The sequence below is a fragment of the Leucopleurus acutus genome, assembly GCF_964270905.1.
Source record: "Leucopleurus acutus genome assembly, chromosome: 5".
NCBI classification, from domain to species: Eukaryota; Metazoa; Chordata; class Mammalia; order Artiodactyla; family Delphinidae; genus Leucopleurus; species Leucopleurus acutus.
Window position 1 is genome coordinate 79,235,285 of NC_139147.1, and position 27,104 is coordinate 79,262,388.

Genomic DNA, 27,104 nt, shown 5'->3' on the forward strand with positions numbered 1-27,104 from the left:
CCAGAGCGATTAATATATACTCATTAACACAGTTACTATCTATGTTCAATGTTTTTTACTGCTATCTATTTTGTTGCTGTGAAAATTGAAGCATATATATTTGGTATGTTAGCTTTTTGTGCTTGGTATACCTTAATACAGAGGCCTTAGTTTTCACTCTTAATAAGCTTTTTTAAAAAGTTACCTTAGGCTCCAATATAAGCCCTTCTCCCATGTCAATGACAAGAGCGTGATAAACTTTTAGTATATTTTAATATAACTAGAGACTTCTTTTAACTATTCTCTATGCATTTGTGCTAATCCCTATCAACTTACATTTAACTTTTAGCTTTATGTACTTCTCTGCATTAATGCTGTTTCTACAGAGAACTTACTATGAAAGAAATGCTAAAGCACATTTGCTTCACACCTGTGATTCACCAAGGTGGGAAACGGGGTTGAGGCAGTTGAGGAACGGGCCAATATTGCTTAGCTGGTAAAAGGCAGAAAAGGAACCAGAACCAGAACTCTTTATCCCCACTACTGTGCTTTTTTAGCTAAGCTACACTGTCTCCTGCATACAAAGAAATGTCACGTTTTTCATATTTTAACCCAGTCCATTTATGATGTGGCTTTGTGCCCTCACTTTACCTGTCATTACATATTCCCAAATAGACATGAAAATAGGAAGTATATGAAGAAGTAGAAGTCCCGTGCAATTTTTCCACCTCTATGCCTTTGCTTCCACTGCTCCCCAAATGTAATATCCTCTCTCCAGATGCCTGAAAAGCAGTGCTACTCAGAATGATCTACAGATTCCTATCTGACTAAGACACTCTGCGATGAGACAAGTACAGACACAGACAGTATTTAGAAAATATGATAGCAATTTAATAGAGTAATTTATTCCTGTTAAATCTAATAATGGTAAAACTCATTCTTCCATTTTGTATTCTGTTTATTTCATTTTCTTAGTAACTAATTTTAATGGTACTCTATGGAAATATTGGTCTCCAACAGATTAGGGAGAAAACAGAAAATCTGAAAGGCACTGCTTTGAGTCCAGGTTCAAGAACCACCCATTCTTCTCAAAAGCATTCCCGGTGTTCTCGATGAATAGAGCTTTCACATTTTGTAACACTTGACCTAAGCCTCTCTTATGCCTCATAACTTTCTACCTAGATGAGCAATTGTTTGTTTTTCTTATCTTTTCTAAATAATTCCAACCTCCCTGAGGATAGGTTATATATCTTTAACACCTCATACTTGGTGTATAATTCATAAATTCACATTACAAAAATGGAATGGATGGATTAACCACTGATAATTATTCACAGGTTTGGAGAGAGAAGTTAAAAAAAATATAAAGGGAACAACTTTTCCTAAATAGGGAAAGGATTGAAAGCACCAAGTTTAGATACTACCCGATTCCACATTTTGTAAATGAACATTTAGATCAGTGAGAGACCTGAACACACACAGAAACCCGATTTCTGCCTAATAAGAAGCTAATAAATTGTCAAAAAATAACTTTTAAAATCAAATTTGTATTCAAGAAACTCTGCATTACCCCTGAAATTTTAGACCAAGCTAAACAGACATCACATTTACAGCAGTCTCACAAAGCAATTTCCAGAACACTCAGGTGTGTGTGTACATGCATATCAGCTCCAACACATGCAGACTCAAAGCTTTTACCAGTGGAGCCGGTACTATTCCCAATTACTAATTAAGGAAAACAGAACACAACCTTTACTTCAGAACTCAGCCCTAGACCCCACTCACCAAAGTATTCATCGGCGGGTGGATTTTCCATGTCATACAGCATCTTCTTGGTCAGATGCTCGAGCTCATCTTCAGGGCGGAATGAGGAAGGGACAGCCGGAGGCCCCATGGATCCTGTTTGTCCACTCTGAAAGGCAGAAAACACAGAGTCCTTTAAGTGCAACCTAGACATCAACCAAGGCAATCAGGTAGTGTTTGCACTGTAGAGGAAAAAGCACTGGATGGGGCCATTAAGAGGCCTGGGTTTAATATTGGTTTTATCAGCTACTTAGTGTCTGACCTTGGGGGCACTACTTTATTCACTTGCCTTATATAGATGAGCCATCTGTCAGGCTTAGGAATCCATGTTTACAAAGAACAGGACTCTGTTTCATTCAACAATTGCTAAGCAGTCACTATGTGCCAGTTGTAGATTTATAAAAAGAAGATGAAGAAACTGAGTCTCTTTCCTTACAGAGCTTACGGTCGAGTAAGAGATATAGGCACCCTAGTAATTAAAGATAAAGCAACCGTAGAAAGTGCACAATCAGAGCACAAAGGGGACTCCCTCGTGGCCAGAGAGGAAGAATTCCGAGGAGAGGCATCAGCACAGACTAGGATTTATTCAGCTAAAGGAGAGGAACCATAAACGTTGAAGTTTTTTTACATTCAGGTGAGGAAGAAGCCAGGTGGCATAAGGAACTCCTATGTATAAAGTTTGAGATAAGAAAAGAGATGAATATTATTGGGTACATGGGGTCCACAAAGTGAAGGGCCTTGTGTTCCAGTTAAGGAGGTTGAGTAACCCCCCTGCCCCACCCCACCAGACCACCCCTGCACTGCAAACCACCAGATGTCAAATGAGGAGGTAAATCAGCAGCGGTGAACACTGGGTTGGTGTTAAATAGGCGGATGTGCCTGAATTAAAGCAACGCAAGGGGAACCAAATGTCAGGTGAAAGAACACTTGAGGTGATCAACCAAGAATCTAAAGTATGTAAAGAAAGAAGAAAGACCGGAGGCCAGATGTAAATAGCTGCTGCTATGTAAGTAAGAGGGAATTTGGTATATTTTCCTTTGCCTCTATTATAACTTTGACCACTTCCGATATTACACACCCCAGTATCTTCCAAGTATTAAAAATAAAAAGATTGTTAAAGGTTTAGAAATATCAGTGATGCTATCCCCCATGGCAAATGGGAAGAGCTGACACTGGGAATGCACTGCCTTGACCTTACGCGCTCTTAAAATTGTTGACCAAGAGTTTCTCCTTTCATGAATAGTTTACAAGAATCAGTTCAACAAGACTTGAAGCTGCATATTCATTCACCCGTTACCTTCACTATACCAAATGAGTTCTTGGATGTGAAAATCCTGTGAAGAACAAATCCTTGTACAAAAGTTTCATTATTGTTACCAGCAACATTTCAACGGCTAAGAAGGGTATTAATTACTTGTGTTATGGCTAGGGCATGAAATGCCTTCTAAACATATGTGAACTTGTTGATTGCCAGCTATTCGGCCTTTTCTCTCTAATTATCTTTCATCTGGCATCTGCAGGATCATTACCTCAATCTACTCATTGTGAGGTAAAGAAATTGGCACCCAAAAAGATCGGGCAGGGTTAATTAGGATAAAGCCAGGGTAAGAGCCCATCCTAGATTCACTCATTTGTCCTAAACAGTAATCTCAGGGCCTCCTCTAAACTGCAAATAATGCGTGCCCTGTTGAGCTAGTGTGAGGGTTAAAGAAGTTCTTGACTCGTTCACATTTGTTTTGCTTATTAGTTTATGCACACGTTCTTACAGTGCCTATTTTGTGTACCCTCTGCAAGCATCAGGGAGGAACACAAAGACGTTTTTGACACAGTCTTTGCCTTTGAAAGGACTGGAGTCTAGTGAGGGTGAAAGACAGACACAAATGATCATCAGTTCTATAAAGCACACTATATTGGGGGGACTGTATGCAGATATAAACATTGGAGGAGTGATTTGCTAGTATAATTAACCTTCAAATTGCTCATATATGCTATCAACTTTCAAGAAAATTTTACAGAAATATTCATATAAGAACATAAAATTACTGTGGCCAGAGATAGTGAAGGGATATATGGTGTGGCAGTGGCATTGTGGTTGGAGACAGATTTAATGAGGTGAGCTTGTGAACCTGTCTGAACTTGAGACCCCCTTCTGTAAAATGGGCTTGCAATGCTACCTCACGGTCTTTGTTAGAATTAAGATGAGATAGCTTGCATTTCATGCTAAATAGAGCTTAACTACTTTCAAGCCATGGCAACAAAGGGACTCTAGATCCCCCAACCTGCCTCTGAGGGAGGGGACTATGCCAGTTCAGGTGACAACACTGAAGACGAGATAGGAGAATTATCTACAATTTGTTTTTGCAGGTTTGCAATTAAGAGAGAACTTGAGCCCCAAATTTGGTACTACCTGACTCTAAATTCTATGTATTCTTTTCCAACCAAACATTGCTTTCCATAGAGAAAGTGCTAGAAACGTATGAAATATTAATGGTTGTGGCTGTTTTAATTTAAATCAACAACTACTAGACAAAATCTGATAATTCCTGCTTCCAGCCTTAGGGTGAACCCTCAGGGAATGGACACAATTTATTATTGTTTGGCCCTAAAATCTTCTGGCTTCCCTTTTCATATAAACAAAGGCAGCAAGAAAGCCAAGTCTGTCCTCTGTAAATCAGAGCCAGTAATTGGATTCTACCTTTAGCACTTACATTTCAAGCAGAGGCCTAATTTCAAAGTACTTACCTTGTCAGTATTTCACAGATTTTAAGAAACAATACGTATAGTATACCTTTTATTCTACAAATACTCCTTCCTATTTGCTTGCTATACTGTTTCTGAAGTTTGGAAAAGGCTCTTTTCTTTTAGATTCTAATCTCATATATTGCTGATCTTGGATTCCTGGTATTCCTTCTGAATAAAGACCCCCAGGAGATCATCTCTTCCAGTGTTTCTGGACCTTATTTGGCTAGAGAACTCTCCCCACTGTCCCCACCTCCAGTGGGTAATACTCAACCTCTGTGGAATACATAGTGGTAAAAAGTCAAGTTCTTCCCACTTGTCTCTCACACCCAGGAAAATACAGCTCAGGACTTTCTTCAGGGTTCAAGTCTCGCAAGTAGTAGTTGTTTAGCACTTTCTCACTGGGATGAAGAGATCCCTTTCAATCTCTCTCTCCCAGGAGTGCTTAGGACTCAACACATCCTAGGAAGAATTAATAATTGTGTCCAAATCATTTTTAAATAAGCAGCTTCTAAAATTGTGTCTGGGCAATAAAACACAATTGAAAATTTATAAGTGGGGGGCGAGGGGGGCTGGCAGGGGATGTGATATATTATTTTGTTTTTTATTTCTTCAGAAGTAGAAATATGAATAGTATCAGCAGTATATTCACTGTGACATAGTAACAGTTCCTTGTATCTGTATGACCCTTTTCAAAGTGCCTGCTTTCACATATGTCATCTCAAATGCTTATACAACAGCCCTGTGTGATATATCATCCTATTTTATGGATGAGGAAATGGAGGCTCAGAAAAGATAACTGAGCAATGCTGTGTGCAGTACCAGCCCTGAAAGCCAGCAGAGCCCTGACTGAGACTAGGTATGCTGAGTTGGCCGTGTTTTGGCTCCACTTCAAGGCCTCGCTGGATTCCAATATTGTTATTTCCAAGCCTTCCAGCTCTATCACTATAGTCATTTGGATTTTAAAATAGTGATTGTATTATCTAATAAGCAAAGACGTTTTTCAGAGTGGAGGCTTACTGCTAAATAGTGAAACAAAAGCACTGCAAAACAAATATAAACACAGCCTCTAGCCTTTTCTAAGAAAAAGACATTCTTATAAGTATCGATATTAATCACTAATATGTGCGTTCTTTGAAATCCCTGGACCTCCTAGTAAAGGCAAAAAAAGAAAAAAAAAACATTACATGACCCATAGATGAAATTATTGAGAAATAAATTTCAGAGAATTCCTTCAAAATTCTCTTAACATACTTTTCCTAAGGGAATGCCAAGTACTAAGCACTATCATTATAAAGTCAAATTATTCAGGATTCCTGCCTCTGACAACTCAGTTTAGGAAGAGAGAGACATGAAAATAGGTAATTACCGTAAAGTGTAAGTACAAAAACACAGGTATGAATTCAGTGTTCTGAGATAACAGAACACTGCCAGAAAGGAGGTGACCACTTAGTTTGATATTGAAGGATAAACTGGATTTTACCAGATGAAAGAAAGGAAGAAAGAAAGAGAGAGAGAGAGAAAGAGGGAGAGAGAGAGAGAGAGAGAAAGAAAGGAAGGAAGGAAGAAGAGAGAGAAAGGAAGGAAGGAAAGAGAGAGAGAGAGAGAGAGAGAGAGAGAGAGAGAGAGAGAGAGAGAGAGAGAAAGAAAGAAAGAAAGAAAGAAAGAAAGAAAGAAAGAAAGAAGAAAAGGAAAAAAGAAAGAGAAAAACAGTAAAACTATTCCAAGAACAGTATGTACGAAAGAACATGGATATTAGCAAAAATGTTAAGAAATAGAGGAAGAACAGAGCTAAGATGAGGCTAGAGAAATCGGTTGTGGTCAAAGTCAAGACTGTTTCAGGCAACAGATAATCTTTAGGAGATTTAATATGGTGGGCTGACTTTTACTAAAGTCATGCTTCTGAAATATGCCTATTGGCAAATATCTTATACCCAAAGCAAATGATGACTTAAAAAAATGCAACCAGACACCAATTTAATGGTTAATATGCTTTAAAAGAACTCTGATACGTACTATGTAAATTTGCTAACTCCTCAGCAAAATGTGTTTCCTCTTCCTTCTGAGCACACAGCTAGACTATTTTCCATTCTCCCTTGCAGTTAGATACAGCCATATGAGGCATAGGAAGAAAGGAGCTCACTCCTGGAGGACAGCCATCCACTGACCAGGCTGGCTTGCCTCGAACTGTTACAGAAAGGAGACTAGAAAGAAATATGCTCAGAGGTTAATGGTTAAAAGTGATGGCAGTGGTTTATATTCCTTTTATTTATACTTTCCTTTTTCTACAATGAAGATTTTTTCATCAGATGTGAAATTTTTTTTTTTTTTTTCCTGACACAGAAGTGTCAGGACACAGAAAATGTCCAAGTATCTACAGCCAACTCTTCTCTGCCATGGTTCTTTGCTTGCTAGGGGCCCAGCTGATTATTGTTCTGGGGAAGGCCTAATATGAATACCACAGCCAAATTTGGATCTAGGTCCCTGGTAAAGGTTATGGATGAGACTGTGCAAAAACAAGGACTGTTTCTGCAAACAAAATGCATATGGACAGAATCTACTTGGTGAGCAAAAAAACTCTGCCAGATTAAGAATAGCACAAATCACAGTATCCATCATACTTATATAACACTTCACGGTATTTGAAGTGTTTTGTATTTTCTTACATCAGAACCTATTAAGTCAAAAGACCTACTTATCTCTCTAATCTTAGTTCCACCCTTAACGTATCCAGTCATTTGGATCAAATCATCTCTATTCCCTGAGCCTCGGTATGTTTATGCGTAAAATGGTGTTTTCAAAGATTCCTTTGATTTTAACTCTATCACATTTTTGTACCCATAATATGCAGATATTTATAGATGTTTTAGTGAAATCACAGGTATTCATATTTATGGCAGCTTTGTAGCTTATAAATACAGACACACTGAGCAAGTGGAGACCTCATTATTATAGAGATTTCCATTTACATGAGGACTTAAATCACTTGTCAGCATCCCCTGAAACAACCTAGAACTTCATTCAGCATTCTAAATCTGAGTAAGCAGCTGGCAGGTCACAGGGTTTCTGCAGCCTACAGAGCTTTCACTACACATGGGGCATGAAATCAAGAACATACAAAGGTTAGCCACCCTTTCCTACCACCACCCTTCCTTGGGTGGGGAAAGCAGAACTGTCCCTCCTAAAGAGAAAAGGAAGCAGGGTAAACAGCCTACACTAAGGTACAAACAGCAAAGACCCCTAGGAGAACACCCACCTCCTTGCATCTTTGTTACCACCAACTTAACTAATTAAATGTATGTGTTAAGAATCCGTATTACAAAATGCCACCTAATCTGTCATCACATCAGCCTCTGGGTTACTCTGATGTTGACCTCGCCATGGGCCATTTTTCTCCCCTGAGTCCTTACCTGCTGTTGATTTCCTAGTTACAGAGTGCTAGGTAACTGGAACTTAGTACAAATCTGAACCTTACCAGAAAAGCACTGCCCAGGCAGATACAACACTGGGAAAAGGCAGCCAAGATATTCAGAGGGATTACATGATAATGAATACTCTATCAGTCTAGGTACCAGAGCTTCTCATTTTTCTTGTCCATTTGCAATGATGTACAAGAGGTTCCTTCTCTCAGAGGGAAAATAACTTCAATTACACGTTCTTGAAAAAAGAAACACTGAAATTATCTTCTTTCAAACGGTAGAATTAGCCCCATTTTGAGCTGAAAGCCTGCCAGAAAAAATATATTTCTGATATTTTCGTTCTTTTTTTCTCCCCTTATTTAACTGTGTCCAGTTTGCAGTTTGCAATTTCCTGAGGCTGCTTCTACTTTCTGACTCTCACTGAATTATCACACTCTACGCTCAACATCTCACTGTTCAGTGGAAGGAGCACCCCACTTCAGGCCAAAGGCAGAAGATGTGCTGGACACCCACTCTGCTTCAGGTTTAAAGCAATGGGTCTCAGAGAAGGAAAGGGGAGGAGGAGAACCACTCATTAACAATTAGAAACCCACCAATGAACAATCCTCACAGCTGCATGGGAGCAGAAAGGCATGTGCTTAGTTCTTCTATTCCTCAGGTCCATTTTCTTGGAGAATGAATGGTTAAGGGCACAAAGAAGACCATCCAGAAAATCTGACTTTAAAAGTTTGCTTTTACCTTGGAAATCCACGCCAGTTAGTCTTCAACTTTCAAAAGGTTTGTTTTCTTACAACCCGTTTTTCATATTCCCTTTCTCATGCCATGCATGGATGCCCCTAAATCACCCTTCTTAGGCCCAATTTGGAGTCATAGCCAAGGACTGATGATTCTGAATGGCAGCCTGGTGGAGTTGCTGGATGCCACCGCAGCCAGGGGCAAGTGCTGGGTGTCCACCTAGGGGCTGTGGTGTTTGCACACCAGAGAATTATGGTAACATAGGCTGAGCTGAGAGGTAGTGGCTTTTCTCCATGCCCACCCCACCAGTCCCCAAAGTATCAGGGTAGCCTTAAGAGTGCCTCGCTTGGGGCATGTTTATTTCTGGCCCTGACAGCTAGGGCACCATTTCAGTTCCCCAAGGGTTTGTTTCTCTATTAGACTTTCCCATCTATAAACTGGAAGATACTAATATCTAATTCATATGAAGAAGCTCTGTAAGATATTAAACATAATATTGTGTTTAAATTACAGTTGCGGTTACCAGGAGGGACACCTTACAAACCACTAACAAAGATGATTTTCTTCTTGGAAGTGGAATGTCTTCAGATAATAGTATCTCTCCAGTAACTTCACTCTTCTATCTGCTGATAAAGTACTTCAGTCTAGTCTATTTGAATTTCACATTAATTGTCGTAGCAAGAGATGTCAGTCCTCTGAGTCTTTTTCATTGTAAACCTTGAAATACATGACATTTGGTGAACGTATGCTTTGCTGGCTCTCCAAATTGTTAAACTCTCTACATCTTAGCCTTTGGCACCAAAGATAAACAGTAAAGCAGAGCTCATGTTTGGTTATTCAGAACGAAGTAGCCTCCCTTATGTGTTCCTGCCTAGATAAGCTCTAAGCAAAGAAGGCATAACCACATATGCTCTCCCACCTGGTAGGCAGGTAGGAGAGGTCAGAAGCAGGAGTCCCAGATACTCAGGGTCAGGGAGAAGCTAAAGCAAAGACCTCTTACCAACCTGCTTCATAGTTCTCGTTTCATGACTCCTTCTCTCCATACTCCCATGTTCTCCATACTTTCCATCCTTCAAGAAGGCAGGCCCTCCTTAAAGGAGAAAGCCAGTGGCCTCTGTGGCAGATGATAAGATCTCTATCAATCTGCTTCCTTCTTATACACCACCATACATGATTCCTACACAAGGCTACTAGAAGCTATTTCCACAGCACGAGAGCTAAAAGCTACCTGCATTTCTTTGCTCCATTAATTAGGCCGATGTGTGCTCTGCAGAAGGGATCTGATACAACAAAGGAAAGACAATGACAAGACATTATTTCCATTGGTAGGTTTCACCTCAACAAGACTCAAGACATAAAAAGTTTGATGAATGGGATGAACTGTTGTTCAAGGTTGCGTTTTCAAACAAAACGAGGTCTCGGTCTTTGCTGTGCTCCACTAGTACCTGGCAGTGACTTCCGCTGAAAAGACATTTCATCTTCATTTGATTGCCTGGAACAATGCAAAGGGCTAGCTGCTCCAACACTGGGGAAAAGTGTTACCACAATGCACTACTTTCCATGCACTGTCCCACAGAAAAGCCACCCTCAACCAGACATCTTACTGTTTCCCTTACCAGGGCTCCAGTCTTGACCATGGTTCTAATTCACTGGGGCTTTACCAATTCCTTACTGTTACATATTTAGATTGTTTCACAATTCTTGTCATTATCATGTTAAAAAAAAACAAACAGAAAGATATTAAAGTAGTACTATCTGATAATTCCAAATGTATACAAATATATATGTAAGGGTGCCAGCATGTGTGTCTATGTAGGTACAAAAAAACAGACACTGGAAGAAAAAAATACCAACATGTTAACAGCTCATGTTAGGATGATGGGAATATTAATTTTTTCTTTAATATTTTAAAATTATATAAATATAGTAAAAAATGGATGACCCTTGAAAAATAAGAACTATTCTTTACAAGACATGGGATTTCAGTCTTGTCTTTAGCATTTTCAGACACAAAGCCAGGAGAAAAAGAAGAATGTAAAGTGGGGACAATTTGTTGAAAAAAATAAAGGCACCTAGATTTTCAGTCAGATATGCACAGAAACACTTTCCTATTATACATGCTGTTTCTATCTAAGTGGGCTTGACAGATGCCTGAACGTGACACAAGACACTGAAATAACATGCAAATCAGTTTTCGGTTTTAATATGCAAATATGACGCTTGGCACATCACTTTCCATGGCTGAGGTGAATTTCTGTTTCTGAGTTTTTCGTGGGAAATGCACGCCAGCAAACAAATGGTTAACTCCCCATATTTCACCTAACACAAGGTGGTTTTCATTTGAGTCAGAAAGGTTCTTGCTCAGCAATCCAAGGCACTTAGGATGCAAAGGGAGGGCATGCGTTTTGTTCAGTAACAATGCCACCCGCCGCAAACAAGTCCATCCTCTGACAGATGCACTGATCACACTGGATTTCTGGGCCTTGGCGGGGAGGCAGGCAAAGTGTGTCCGTGAGAATCACAGAGAAAAGGTTTTTTGCTTGACCTGTGAAAATCAAACCAAAGTAGCTCAACGTGCTGGGAAGATTAGCTTCTGGAGACAAAGACAAGCAAGGAGTCAAAAGTCCTTGCTTCCAGGATACTGAAGCAGTGTGAAAAACTGTACCCTCAGTGAAATCTACATTAAATTATCCACAAATGCTAGTAATTAGGCATTGTGGCAATCATCAAGATAACTGAGGTGTATTCAATATCTCAATTACTGGAATTGAAATTCCAGTTCAAGGAATGTATAATTCAGTCAAGAAATCAAGGCACATGAGGGAGAAATAAAGAACGAAGCAAAACACTGACTGCTGATGGTAATCAGTATGGTTTAGACACTTAAGAGTATAGGCTCTAGGGGCTGGCTACCTGCTTGGATTCAAATCCCACATCCACCACTTACCACTAGCGTGACTCAGGGCAAGATGCTTCATGTTACGAAGTTGCATAAACCATAAAATGGGGTCAACAGGACGCACCCCACGAGTTAAATGAGATGGCCCACGTAAATCATTCACTGCCTGCACGGATTAAGAGCTTATTCTTACCCTTAAAGATATGCTACACAGTAATAGATACCACGTGACTACTCCAATGGATGATGTGAATTTAGAGGAAAGAGAAGTTACAGAGGACTGGGGCATAGCAAAAACACGCCACGGGGGATGAGAAGATTGCATTGGGGCTTGAAGCAAAGGGAGAAAGGCCTTTGCATTTCCACGCTCCTTCACAGGCAACAGGGAACTCTGGGGCAACACACACGCACGCTGCATTTTATTTAATGCTTTCCAAGGCAGGAATGTGTGTCTTCTGTACAAAGAAACAAACAACGTTAGTGGTTTGTTAAGTGACTGTGTTAAGTGACTTAGCCAAAATCACACCCATAGGAAGGGGCAGAGCCAAGAGTTAAACAAGAGTCTTCTGATCCCAGCTCAGTGTTTTTCCACTAATTTACAGCTGCCTCTATATATTCATTTAGAAATATGAAACTTACATGATCTGTCATAAAGATTAATCAAGACAGTCAACCTCACTGATTAAAGCATGATGCTAATTATATCAGAGGTTGGAGACCAGTGTGGCCCCATTTACTTTCAGAAACATTGATTGTGGTGTAATGGAGAAAGTGTGGGCTTTGGAAGCAGCAAAAGCTGGTTCCGATACCAAGTTATATCCCTTATTTTGCATAACACTTCACAAGTTTTTTTAAACGTCTCTTAGCATAAGCATCTTCATCTGTAAATGGGGTCGGGGGGGGGGCAGGCAGGGAATAGGGAATGCTTCCATTTCAGGGCTGTTGTAATACCTAAGATGATACATGGCATGTGCTAATATTTAATAGGGGCTCATGACTTGTATTAAATGCTCACAAACAGTCTGTCAACTTTGAGCTATGGCTACCCTTCAAATGTGGCAGAAAGGTGGATGAGGGAATATGAATGACTCAGTGCCATTCATCAGCACTGCAGCAGAGGGGGAAATAGATCACGCCCTGATAACTGAATCTAAAGGTCAATAGCATTGAATATTTCTAACTGATCAGCAACCTTGATTCAAATAACAGTAATTCTGTTGAAGGAGTATCTCCTTCCATAAACTCTGAAAGGTAGAAATATGTAAGGATTTAATTTATATATTTATTGATTTATAATTGATGACACTGAAAATAATTAAGGTATCCTGAATAGTTCAGCAGGGACCAGACAACGTTCAAAATACGTTAACTCATTTAATCACCGCAGCAGCCCCATCAGATCAGAGATTCCAGTTTTACAAATGAGAAAACTGAGGCACAGAGATCACCTTGACAGTACCTGGGGACTTGGAATCAGAATGCACTCATCAATCCAGAAAGTGCATGCTTAACCATCATACAACCGCCTCAGCCTCTCAAACCATCTGCATTTTTTTTCAGAGGGATTTTATGATCTATCTACTTATGTTTAGGAGAATTTAATCTTGTATTATGAAGTCTTGAACTATCAAAGGAAACTTCCTAAGGGACAAATACCAACAAATTTTTTTTAATTGAAGTATATTTAATTTACAGTGTTGTGTTAATTTCTGGTGTACAGCAAAGCGATTCAGTTGAATATATGTAAATATATTCTTTTTCATATTCATTTCCCTTCTAGTTTATTACAAGATATTGAATATAGCTCCCTGTGTTACAGAGTACGACCCTGTTGTTTATCTATTTTATATATCGTAGCTTGTATCTGCTAATCCCAAACTCCTAATTTATCCCTGCCCTGCCTTTCCCCTTTGGTTTCCATCAGTTTGTTTTCTATGCCTGTGAGTTTGTTTCTGTTTTGTAAATATGAAGTATTTACTGTTTAGAAAGATGGCAACCTAGAAAATAACAAGCGTCCTGGGTAATTCTGATGAGCACAAGAAGTAGAGAGACAGGGCCACTTTTGATGTCTTCATTCACGATTCAGCAAGAGAAGTAGAACTGCTCTTCAAAAGACTACTTCCTTTATCAATCTCTGGGGGGTAATGCTAAATCTTAAAACAGTAAAAAGAAATGGTAACTAGCACCGTACTAGAAGTGAGCAAAGGAAAAATCATGTAAAGGGTCATTAATACTCTGATATAAAAAACTAAAATATAATACCATTTCCTAGTGACCAAAGTAATAATTTTTTTTTCTGCTGGGTTAAAAGTCCAAGCATAAATAAAACACTACGCAATATTCTATTCTATAAGAACTCGGGCCTCACCGAAATGTAAAACGCTGTAGTCTGCGGTAGTCTACTGGGAGGTAACTGTAGGTCCCCGGCACTCTCTGAGCATTCCAGAAACAGAACACACTAGGGATCATTTAGTGGTAGGTGAATCCCCTCATTTATAAGGAGAAAACTGAGAGTCAAGGAGGGGAACTGAGCTGTCCCGGGTCACCTAAAAAATGAGTGGTGGAATCACGAAGGGCTCAAATCAGGAAAGAGGTCTATTTTGAAACTAGTTCGTTCTTTTTCCACCGTGAAAGATGCACGCAGCACGGCGATGCATTCTCGATGCCCTACAAAGTGCGTCCCCTCTTGGCGCGACTTTGGGAGCCCTCGCCTCCATTATGCAGCATTCCGAGATCCTGAGATGGAAGCTGCTTTAACGCGAAAATCATGGCTGTTATTCTCGGCGAGCTTACACAGACTGACAACAGCTGGCACAAACAGATGTGGTCCCCAGAGGAGTCTGCAGGCTGTGCTGGTGTCACCCCCATGCCAGTCTCCTTTTCCTTGACTTCACAAAAGGTGTCTCTCCTCACATGATGCAGACCCCGCAAGCCACTTATCGTCACAGGGGAGTCCAGAGTCCTAGGCAAGTTGGCCTCAATATCTCCCCTCTCTTTTTGTCTTCCATTGTTTCCTAATGACATACATGGCTTTCTGAAAGAAATACTTCCTTCTGGTAAGTATTTTCTTGATCCAGGGCCTTATTCAATGCCCAGGGATTATAACAATACCATTTACTGTCACTTACTGTCTACATGTGTTATCTCATTTAGCCTCTGAAATAGTCCAACCACATGAACACTTTTGCTACCTCACTTTACAGATGAGGAAACAGACACAGAGACTCCAAACAGCTTTGCTCAAAGTCACGGAGCTGGTGTGAGAAGGAGCTAGGATATGCATCCAACCACACTGATTCTAGAAACCGCCTCTCAAGTTCTAGTAACTAGAGAATAAGACCCAGAAGGATGGGGTTGAAAGTGTCACTATAATAAGAATGAAGTGGGGTGGTTAAGAATCCGCCTGCCAATGCAGGGGACACGGGTTCGAGCCTTGGTCCGGGAGGATCCCACATGCCGCGGAGCAACTAAGCCCGTGCGCCACAACTACTGAGCATGCACTCTAGAGCCCGAGAGCCACAACTACTGAGCCCACGTGCCACAACTACTAAAGCCTGTGCGCCTAGAGCCCATACCCTGCAACAAGAGAAGCCACCGCAAAGAGGAGCCAGTGCACTGCAACGAAGAGTGGGCCCCACTCGCTGCAACTAGAGAAAACCTGCGCACAGCAACAAAGACCCAACACAGCCAAAAATAATAAATAAATAAAATTTAAAAAAAAAGAATGAAGTGGATTTGATATCATTAAGTGCCAAAAACTTACAAACAGTTATTGTTATAACACCACCATGAATATCATCAAAAACTCTGTATGTTTCATCATCACTGTCATTCTAACTACCCTCACTGATAGGTAGGAAGCAAGTTAGTACTGGCTTTATGCTTTTTCTAACCAAGAGACGTACTGCAGTGACTGACCCAGGCCACTCGGCAGGCAGTGCCTCCACCCTCATGACAATGCTGAATGTTATGGACTCAGCTCACAGTGCTTCTTGAATATACAATGAGCCTGTGGGAGAAGAACAAGTACAAGATGTTACAGTACATCAAGCACATTAAAGATCACATTGTTTCACATATGAGATGCAACCTAGCAAGTTCCTAACAGCACAGAAACTAAACATCACTGAGGAGATGATTTTAAGTAATACATTTTCTCAAAGCACAATTGCCGAGTGCCTAGCAAGTGCTAGAGCTAAAGAAATTAAAGAAATAACTGAGACATGGCCCTGCCCTCTAAGAGATGTAGTAGGAAATATCAGACATCTGAAAATATCCAAAAATACAATAACCAAAGTTAAATGTTTTAATCAATGCTACCAGAACACAGGGAAAGAGGAGGTGGCTCACACTGGGAAGACGAAGGCACACTCACAAGGGAAGGTGGCATTTTAATCACGTCTTGGATGAATACGGAATTTGGACATGCAGAGATGTAGCAAGAATGACATTCCAGGTGAAGACCCCAGGAGGGACACACGAGAGAGTCAAGTTGATCAGTTATCATCTTTCATTTCAGGTAAAAATCACATGTAATTGACCTTCGGCTCTTCTGCCCTCTATGTTCCTTTTTGTTATATTCACTGTGCTGTGCATGAAGATGTCCGTAATACTTTAGTGAAAGTGAGGGAATTGTCTACTGGGACATCCACCCCTACGTGAGGCTGCAGGAGGAGATGTCTAGATCAGCACATGACCTCTGCACGGCAGGTCAGCTGCTCCAGACTCGAGTGCATCCTGCTCACCGAAATGTTTGCTTTTCGCTGCTGATCTTAAAAAAAAATGATTGCTTTAGTGAGAGGCTGAAGAAAATGAGCATGCAAGTGGCTGTGAGGATTTCTGACGCCAACAACTCAGTGCCTAGAGGAAGGTCAGAGTAGAGAAACACGGGGGCCCTGGGATTTTGCCGCAAGGGCTGTGCCAACACATAAAAGATGAGAATCATGATGGAAGCTGTTTATTTATTTGTTTGTTTATTTGCTTTTGCAGGTTCCACAGAGGGATATGCTGTCTTTAAGTAAAGCTCGGCTGTACGTTTTCAGGAATCCTCCCCATTTGCCCCTTAGAAATAAATCTACATAGGCATCTATGTTCCAGTTGATATGAAACACTGTCATACAAAATCAGATTGAAAAAAAAGCTAAATGTGCTTTACTGTCTCTTTAGCTTAATCTGCAATCTTGGATAGTAACTAGGAGTCAAAAATTACTTTCCCCAACTAAGAAGTCTATATAGGAAACAAACACAGAGCAGTCTGGTGGTTAGGAATTTTAGGTCCCTCTTTGCCATAAACTTGCTAAATTCGACTTAGATAGTCATTTCCCCTCTCTGGGTCTGGTTCTCTCCAAGCTAAGATTTATCGAGTCAGGACCTGTTCTAAATGCTTCAAATGCACCTCACCCTCCCAACCTCCTGCTCAGGTAGTTACTCTTATTGTCTTTATTCAGCGATGAAGAAACTGAAACCTGGAGTTGTAAGTATAGTGCTCAAGGTATCACAGCCAGGATTCAAATACAACTACAGTCCATGGCCTTGACTGCTATACCATGTGTGGTATTATGAGTGTCGCACTGTCGGTGTTTTCTCTTCTCTGTTTTCTAAACTTCTGGCTATGTTGCTCTCGTAAGTTAAAATTAAAATGTATTAATCCAAATCGTATTTACTGAGCAGGCACAAGGTGGCAGATATGCATGAGTCAGCACTTTGATTAGAAAGGTGAAGATAAGATTACAAACGCAAAACACCCCACAACACAGTAGCATAAACTGACGTTAAATGTAGCTGGTACTATTTCTTCTCTATGGAAAAGACACAGACAGACGTATCCTAAAGGGTAAGAAAAAGGGTCTTGGATGAAGATAAACAACAGTGATAAGAGGTAACCATAATTACCAACTAAAAATGTCCAGGCATTGTACTAAATCAATGTTCTACAAATTACATGAAATAGCAGTAGACCTCTTTCTTCAAATGAGGAAAACAGAGGCCCTGGAAGGTTAGATAGATTGTCTACAGTCTTGCAGGTAGTACAGGGAGAGCCAAGATTCAAATCCTGGACTGTCTGGCTCTACTGTTTGTGTTCTTAACCACGAAACTACCTCTAGAAGAGGGAGGATGGGGAAGGAGAGAAGAATGCCGTGACTATTCTCTTATTCTACCTGGTTCTGACTACAGGGATTTTGGTGAGTATTTATAGAACCCATCTATATTTCACACTGCTATTTATCATCCTTTAAAATGTGTTATTGCTTGTGCTCGAAGGGAACACAGAAATTAGGCCAACCTCTCACTTCCAACTTGTAGATTAAAGAAACTTGGAACATTTTGCGGAATGTTAAAAAAATTAGAGGTAAAATTGGGAAATAAATGAAAACTTCTCTTTAAACGCGTGGAGCAGTCCCTTTAAAGCCACGTATTTTTCACTTCGAAGGGTATATCACACCTGCATTACTGTGGCAAACTTAGAAGCTTGTCAGTTTAGCTTTGCCAAGTTCTAACTTCCAAAGGGAAAGCCTAACCCACAGCAAACAGCAAGGAGGTCAGATGGAGGCTGAGATGTCAGATACTATAACAAATACCAGAGTCAGAGCCAGAGGACTAGGGTTTCAGCCCTAAATCTGCCACATACTAGTCACATGACCTAGCATATGTCACCTGATCTCTCTAGACCTTATTCTGGATCAAGTGGGTTCTACCTATACTTCACAGAGTAGGTCTGAAGATAACTACCCTTGGAAGCATTATAGAAATCTTTAAGAGTTCATCACATGTAAATATGGTCAATCTGTTGAAGACATGGTCTATGATGGAACAGGTTTACCTTGTGATCAGTCAGGGGAAGAGAGACAGTGATTTCACAGGTCAGAGAAGCATATGAATCTTAAGAACCCCATTCTGCGTTGCCTACGCTCACTCACTGAGTCAAAAAACGAACCCAGATCTCCTGACATACCATCATGGGTTAATCAGACAAAAATGTACTAGTATCTATCCTCACAGTTTCTCTGATGTAACAGCAAACCTCTTACAAACACATAGCACAAGGAGGTTTATGACTTTGGGCAAATCAGTTTACTTTTGTGGGTCTCAGTCTCCTTGGTGACTGAATGAATACAGTGAAGTGTTCAAACTCCGACCATATGGACTTCAGAGAGATTTTATTAGGAATGAGTGACATCATGAATTGTGAAAATGTGAAAACAACAAAATGTCAGACAAAGACCAGGGACAGCCAACGCCACCCCTTTAAGCCACTGCGAGAAGGACTCAGTCACTTGCGAGTACAATTATAAGCACAGGCAAATCAACTTCTCCTGCCAAGAAGTTCTGTTGCCCTTGATGAAGTGATAGCATTTTGGCCAGAGAGAAAAGTTCGTCATTTTCCTTTGACTTTGCTTCTGACTTTTACAAGATGCATGCCTGGGATTCAGGGACTGAGAATCCACAAGGCAATACAGTCCTGACTGCAGTTCACAGCCTGGAGTAAGCAACTTGATCACTGCCCAAGCAGAGAAGAGATCTGCCAGCTACAGATCCTAGGCTGAAATCCCCCCAACCTACAGGCACCAGAGTACACAGGCCTTCCAACCAGCCAGACATCAGAAGTGTACTTCCGGAAGCCTACCACAGGCCAGGCACTGTGATACAGAAAGAAACAGATTACATGAGCTCCTGCCGTGTCAAGCACATCCTATCTTCTCATTGAATCTTTCCACATCCTCAGTGAGGCAGGCGCTAAGAGCCCTGATTTACGGATCAGTGAACTGAGGTGCATACAATAAAAATAAATAGAGCTGGGATTGGAATCCAGGTTTAACTCTGAAACTTGCACTTTTTTTTTTCAGTTGAACAAAAGTGCCTGCCCTCCAGGAGCTCACAATCTAGTGGGAAAGTCAGAAAGGCAACTCAATAGACTGTGAGCTCCTTGAGGGCAAGGACCATTTTTTATTCTTTCTTGTATCTTCAGAGCCAAGCGTGGTGTCTGCCATGCAGAAGGTGCTTAATTAGTGTCTGCTGAATGGATAAACCATCATCAGATGTTTTCTCTCTTAAAATACAAATCCACTTACGCCACTCCTCTGTTCTCACACATCTCTGCTGGGTGCTCTTTGCCAATCCCCTGAGAATTACTTTACAAAGTTCTTTGCAGCCTGCCTTCATAGCCTCAGCTTTCACTATGCATGCCCCTCCATATGCCCTGTGCTCCATTTCCCTAACCTCCAACCACCTGGCCATGGAGGTGGCCGTCAACAAATGTTCATTGAATGAACACACGAATGTGAGAAGGGAACGATCAGTGCTATGTATGAGCCCTGAATATAATAACGCGTGTGAACACCAGGGTTAGATTTATCCGTTAGGAAGCGTCACAGAAGACAATGGATTTGGGCCATCGAACTCTAAAATCTCAAAGGCTGGATGACATTGCATAGGGAAAATTCAGTCCTTTTTTTTTTTTTTTTTTTTTTTTTTACTATTAATTAGACAAGTGACATCAGAACAAAACATTTTTCTTTAAATCAGAATATAAGCTGTGGCAAATTGTATCTTCTCCTCAAGGATCTGGGTGCAGGGCCAAAAGCCCATCATAAGCATTATTGTTCTTCCTCTCCTAAGTACTCAGGGAAAATTGAGTCTCATCTGGCATGCAGTGGCTCTCAGCAAGGTCACGGTTCTTCTGCGGTGGTGCCTAGGGCAGTTAAGGTAAGAACTGTGTTTTCAAAAGGAAGAAACTTCAGTCATCTTTGAAAATAAGACACATGGTTAGCCAGGATGGCATGGGAACAGTCCAGGCTCTGGTCAAGAAAACAGAAGGAGTAGGAGAAAGTTGGAGACACTCCTAAGTTAGCCCTTCCATCCTTGAACCCCGTATTGAGTAGACCATGATGCACTGCCCGAGTAGACAAGAGATCTGTTCCTACAGGACTGTGAGATGTCGGGCATCGCTCAGTTTGCTCATCTCTAACGTGAGGCAGCTGGAACTGAACTAGATGATTTCCCATAATTTGGAAACTGGAAATGAGAAAGCATGGAGAAAAGAGATAAGCTGTAACCAAGCATATAAATCTAAAGACTCCTTAGAAAGCCACAGAATTCCTTTATTATTTTGACAGCAAGCCAAATTCAGAAAATCTGTCCTTTCAGAGAGCCTGACATTGAGGCACTCACATCAGTACATATACTTCACCTCAGCACGCACATACCAGGTGCCTTTGCTGGTCCCCAAGCTAGAGTCATAAAGCCCTGGCTTACTAACTATTTGAAGATTAGAAGCAACTTTCATATCCTTGATGTTGACGTCCCCCTGCCCCTGCTTTTTCTGTACTGCCTGCAAATGTGGCCCAGAGATAAGAGATGGAGCAGAAGCAAAGCACCAGACCCCCCGAGCACTTGATGAGTCTGTCTCACATTGATTCTTCTCGTGGTTGCCGTCAGAGCATTGCCATTTCCTCCCTCGGTTCCCCCATCCTCTAAGTCATGGGTTCTGAAGGCTGGCTGCCCATTGGAATCACTTGGGGAGCTTAAAAAAGAATAACACCCACTCCCCACCCAAGAACAATTAAATCAGTGTCTCTGGGGATGAAGTTCAGGAATTGGTGTGTTCTGACCAGCAAATGGGGACAAGAACAAGTGCTAGTTTAGACACTGGAAGTCATATACCAAGTTAACTTCTCTCTTTTTTACTGTCTGGCATTCCTCATGGGAATCCTCTATCCCTCCTGCATCCATGGTGCCCATTACATTTCTCCCCAGAGCCATCAGTCAGGGTAAGAGTTGCGAGAATGGCTGTGGGGATAAGTTGGAGCCACTCAACTTAGTTGAATGGAGGCTAGAACTTTCTAGACCTTCTCCTTATCGTCACTGCCTTTCGTATAGCCCTGTGGCTACATAAAATAAAGTCATCCAGAGGAAGAGCTGGTGCTTTGATTGGTATGATTCATCCTTCATGTTGTTATCAGTATTAATAATGCCTACATTTATTGGACACTGAGAGTGTGCAGGCACTGGGCTAAGTATTTAGATTATTGCATTTAATCCAAAAACCCCTGTGATGGGCTTCCCTGGTGGCGCAGTGGTTGGGAGTCCACCTGCCGATGCAGGGGACACGGGTTCGTGCCCCGGTCCGGGAAGATCCCACATGCCGCAGAACGGCTGGGCCCGTGAGCCATGGCCGCTGAGCCTGCACGTCCGGAGCCTGTGCTCCGCAACGGGAGAGACCACAGCAGTGAGAGGCCCGCGTACCGCAAAAAAACAAAACAAAACAAAACAAAACAAAACAAAACAAACCCTGTGAGGCAAGTACAGATAATATCCCCATTATACAGATGAGGAAACTGAGGCTCAGTGAGGTGAACTATGCATAACACACTCTGGCCCAGGGCTGCCTGCCTTCAAAGCCGGTATTTATACACATTAGGCCATGGTGATACCCTGACTGCATCACTGTCTTCACGAAGATGATGGGAAAATGAAGCTCTCAGTATGTCCACGTTTGCCTCCAAGAGTAAAAAGTCATCCTCTGGACCTGTTTGTGTGCCTAATAATACCTCTGACACTGGCCTAAATAATGGCCAAACTGAGTGAAGAAAAGGGAGGTGGTGCTTGGTAGAGGAAAGAGAGCCTTTAGAGGAAAATTGGTTGTTAAATTAAGAAAATTTTTAAGCATAGGTGATAAACTAAGCATGGCAGCTAAACTCAGCACAGGCCGTGATATCAAATGTTTTTCCAAAAGATTTCAAGAGGCATCTGAAAAAGGGAGCTGTGCAGCTCCCAGGCAGCGGGTTCGTCTTGCTGGTTGATAAAGCCAGCACCGTGGAGAAGGGAGAAGGGCTGCACCTGTGTGTGAGCCATTGGAACTGATGCCCAGGCGGGCAAAGAAGCTTTCCTCAGCACTTTGCCCTGCTAAAGGGCACCCCCTTCAGGGGGCTCTTTACTCCTGTCTCTCCTTTTCTCAGTGGAGACTCATCCCTACCTAGGAAGGGGTGACCCAGAAATTATTTAAGAAGGGTAGAGAAGGTTGACCAAGGGAGCAAGAAAAATGTCTACAATTCAGAATTCCTTGGCTCCAGCGGGACATGGGTTGTACTAAAGCAAACGGGTTGAATTTGGAAAGCTTCCTTCACCAACAGAGAGGTGAATATCTTTTAGGGAAGTGGTCCAGCTTGCTTAATTTGGTCTATGCACCTGAGGGTGCTCTCTCTCAGGACAGCAGGTATTAGCAGTTAGCTTCTCTACCTTGAGCACAGTGCTGCAGCGAACACAGGCGTGCTCGCTTGCCGTGCTGGTCTTAGACCTATAATTGCCTAGTGGCCTCACACAGACAAATGCAATTACTATTCTTTCAACACAACCACAGAGGCCATTTTCCACCTCAGGGCTACCTAATATTATGTCCACTGTCCACTGTCCACATGGCCACTGTCATGAATGCCAAGAGCCAGACAGTCCCAGACATCCTGTGTAGGGTCAGTGCTACTTGTCTTCACGTCCTACTTCAGATGCCTCATTCCTTGATCCTGAACCCAAAGCAATGTCTTCTTCCTCTCACCTCTCAAAGCATAGCATAGTGCTTATGAGCACAAACACCAGAGCCTACTGCCTGGACCCACTGCTATTAACTGTATGACTCTGAGCAGATGACTTACCCTCTCTGTGCATCAGTGCAAAATGGAGATAATCACAGTGCTCACATTTCAACAGGCTGTTCTGAGGATGACATGAGTTAATAAACAGAACAGTGCTTGACACGTAATAAGTGCAATATAAGTACCTGATAAATGAATAAGTATCCCCTCTGAGGCACCAATTACTGTCTAGCCAGTAGTGTACATTATATGCTTCTAGCACATTATAGGAACTCTTTTTTTTTTAACATCTTTATTGGAGTATAATTGCTTTACAATGGTGTGTTAGTTTCTGCTTTATAACAAAGTGAATCAGTTATACATATACATATGTTCCCGTATCTCTTCCCTCTTGCATCTCCCTCCCTCCCACCCTCCCTATCCCACCTCTTTAGGTGGTCACAAAGCTGATCTCCTTGTGCTATGCGGCTGCTTCCCACTAGCTACCTATTTTACGTTTGGTAGCGTATATATGTCCATGCCACTCTCTCACTTTGTCCCAGCTTACCCTTCCCCCTCCCCATATCCTCAAGTCCATTCTCTATAGGAACTCTTAAGTGTTTGTTTCGGGATTAGTAGTGTCCATACTTTCACAGCATGGACCCAGCACCTGACCCAGAGAAGGCAAACAGTAAATGCTCATTGAAATGAATTGTGTTGAACTAATGAGTATCAATGCCACATTCCTATGATTCTGCAAACCGAATAGCAAAGCAAGAGGCTTTGGCTAAGACTGAGCACCTTTGCTATCCTATAGCATCTTCCCAATAGCACACAGAGAAAACGAGTAAAAAGGAATTTTTGTTTTCTTCTCAGTGCTGTATAATTTTGGTCTCATGTTAACATGTGTCAGGGAATAAAATATGTATTTACATAAAATTTCTGGTAATGGCATCTTGAAAAGTAATTAAATGAAACAACAGAGTCTATCTGCTGAGGGCTCCGTTTCTAACACTAGGTGTGTGATGATGTTCTGGAATGTGACCTGGACACCTGCTCCCCACAAACCGTCTACCCATGAACCACAAGGGGAGAACCTGGCTCACCTATGACTTCAGGAAGCCAGAACTATCTTAGGAATATGCAAGAACCTGGCAGACCTTAGGCCCACTGACATAACTCCCTGGGTAAGGTGAACATAGGTGTTCCATGATTAAGGGACATACTTCCTTCTCCTCCTCTGCCAGCTTTCACTCCCCAAAAGAGTCTGGGAGAGAGTTTAACCTAAGAACCTGGAGAAGATTTTAGAAATCATCTAGGTTAATGGTCCTCAACCTTTTGCCCCTAGGGCCTGGTGTGCCATGATACCTGGATAATAGGGCTTCAGGATGACTTCAAAATTTTAAAAAGCCTAAAATACACAAGTATTTGGCTGGGGTTAGGCTGTTTACTGATAGAATATCAACTCATTGCGGTGACATTGGTTGTATCACTGTATGATCAAGGTGTCTGAGCTGGAGTATAAAAACTGGAAAGGAATGCACATTTCCTTAATAAATGAGCTTGTTGGGCAGTATCTTCAGCACAGGGGGTCTTAATTCCAAATGTAAAATGAGGTGCTTGTGCTGATGAAAAGATCCAGCCTGAGATTAAAATGACATAAATACTCAGGTTTCCTGACTTCAAGCCTTTTATTTCTGTAACTACATCATAGCTGATACTTCTGACTGGATGGTCCTTACAGGGGTGTTACTGTATCTACATTGATTTTTTTTTTTGGTATGCGGGCCTCTCACTGTTGTGGCCTCTCCCGTTGCGGAGCACAGGCTCCGGACGCGCAGGCTCAGCGGCCATGGCTCACGGGCCCAGCTGCTCCGCGGCATGTGGGATCTTCCCGGACCGGGGCATGAACCCGTGTCCCCTGCATCGGCAGGCGGACTCCCAACCACTGCGCCACCAGGGAAGCCCTACATTGATATTTTATATGTAGTATCTTTGCATCTATAGAATAAGATGTCTTGACCCTCCTATTGTTCACTTACACTGGCTTACTTGCTGTAAACATATAGACAACTTGAAACACACAAACACAAACTGCCCTCCCTACCTCCCCAACTGTGATTTCCTAACTGACCATTCATTTCCACAAACCTGTCTTTAAGAAATTTCAAGAGTTTTCTCTCATTTCACGCCTTGTGCCTTTCTGTCAGATTAGGAAATAATCAGAGTGCACAATCGAAAACCCAAGCGGGCAAGGCAGATGGACCAAAAACACAGCAGTTTGACAAGCTGTTTCCCTAGGAAACCAGGCAGAAAGCAGGATTTTGACCAAATATAGAACTGGCAGTCAAAATGTGGAAACAGAAACTTCCAGTCGTGGATGGGCGGGAAACCCAAACAGCCCACCTCTGCAAACCACATACAGAAGGTGAAACCAAAGGAGAGGCGTGCGCTTCTTCGGGTGAATCCTGTAAGCTCAGAGGACATGCACGTCCACGGTGCTAATTCCAGGATGAGACGCTCACATGGGTCTCCAGTGAGTCTCCTGAGCCATTTACGAGAAAGGAAACGGGCAAGAAATGAGTCTTACCTACACCGAGCACCCCAAGTTCATGGACTACAGCCTGACTCATGGTCTAATGGAGAATCAGACTCATGAATGTGTAGACATGCCTTTCACCCCATTATGATCTGTCTGAGTGAGTAAGAAGAGAGGCCTTGGGGAGCTCATGGGCTTCTCACTGCCGCTGGCACAGAGTCTGTGACTTAAGATCTCCTTTGTACAGTTTTTTTACTGACTCATCTCTCCCCTCATTGGCTTCGGATATAAGCAAATGCTTGTTTTCTCTTGTACTTCAGTGTAGGAGCCTGTGTCACTGTATACCTTATTCCTCTTTGTAGTCATCCTGTTTTAAGATAAAAGCAAACCAGAGTGGTGCCTGAGAATAGAAAGTGACTGTTGCTACACGTCAGTTTGCTGCCAAATGTCTCCAGGTCCTTCCATGCATCAGGGCCGTAAGGGCTGGCTGGTGTGTAGGCACCAAATCCGTCTGCAATGATAGGGGGAGACGGCATGGGATGCCTGCCTTCTGTTTCAGCAAAACATGGTATTTCATTCAGATTTCATGGTGATTATTGACATCCTTGGACACTCAGTACAACTTAGTAATTTGCATGGATGTTTACTGTGTTTGCCAATGTGAGCTATAATTAGGGTGAACATAAACTTTTGACAACAGCCCAGCCTAGTTCTACTCCTGAAATGCCTGCTCTGCTGCTTCCTTCAAGCCCTTTGCACTTGTCAAAGGGACCATAACAAACGCTGCTGCATGTCACTTGGCCTTGGCCTGACCAAGCAACAGCCCTGACAGGTACCGGTGCTATCAGGGCAGGGAGCGCCTACAATAGGAATTAACAAGGGACTGGAAAAGTACAAGCTGAGAGCTGCAGGGGGTGTGTGTGTGTGTGTGTGTGTGTGTGTGTGTGTGTGTGTGTGTGTGTGTGTGTGTGTGTGTGTGCATACACTGACACATATGCTAATAAAGGCAAGAGGACGGAAAAGAAAGGCTTTTCCTCCCCCAAAAATCACACAATCTGTGTTATCATTGGATTGAAAAGCCAGTAATTTCTTGTGTACGCATCATGCATTTAAATTTGGAAACAAATTTTCCTTGTGTGACTTTTCTTGCTTTGCTACTAATATAGCAAATTCCCAGAAGACGGAAGGGAAAGGATATGGAAATAGAAAATCTGAGTTCAAGTCTTGGTTGTGCCCATGACTAGCTATGTGACCTTGAGTGGTCTCGAGGCTTTAGGTTTGCTACCTGCGAAACACAAAGACAAGCGCGGTGTTGTATTCACCTCACAAGGTTTGGATGACCAAAGAGTTAACATCTTCATTCATCCATCTAACAAATATTTATTGAGCTTCCCCTCTTTGTCAGGCACTGTTCAAGTAGCTGGGGA

The 27,104-nt window shown here is 41.9% G+C and overlaps 1 protein-coding gene across 3 annotated transcripts in view; it reads right to left on the reverse strand.

Annotated features, from left to right (window-relative positions):
- The window catches only part of LPP (LIM domain containing preferred translocation partner in lipoma), a 685,690-nt gene that overhangs the window by 161,010 nt on the left and 497,576 nt on the right, over positions 1-27,104 (reverse strand). For all 3 annotated transcript variants that reach the window (XM_082839405.1, XM_082839407.1, XM_082839406.1), the window contains one exon: positions 1,765-1,891. In XM_082839405.1, coding sequence (XP_082695531.1) covers positions 1,765-1,891 — 127 coding nt within the window. The remainder of the gene's footprint in view (positions 1-1,764; positions 1,892-27,104) is intronic.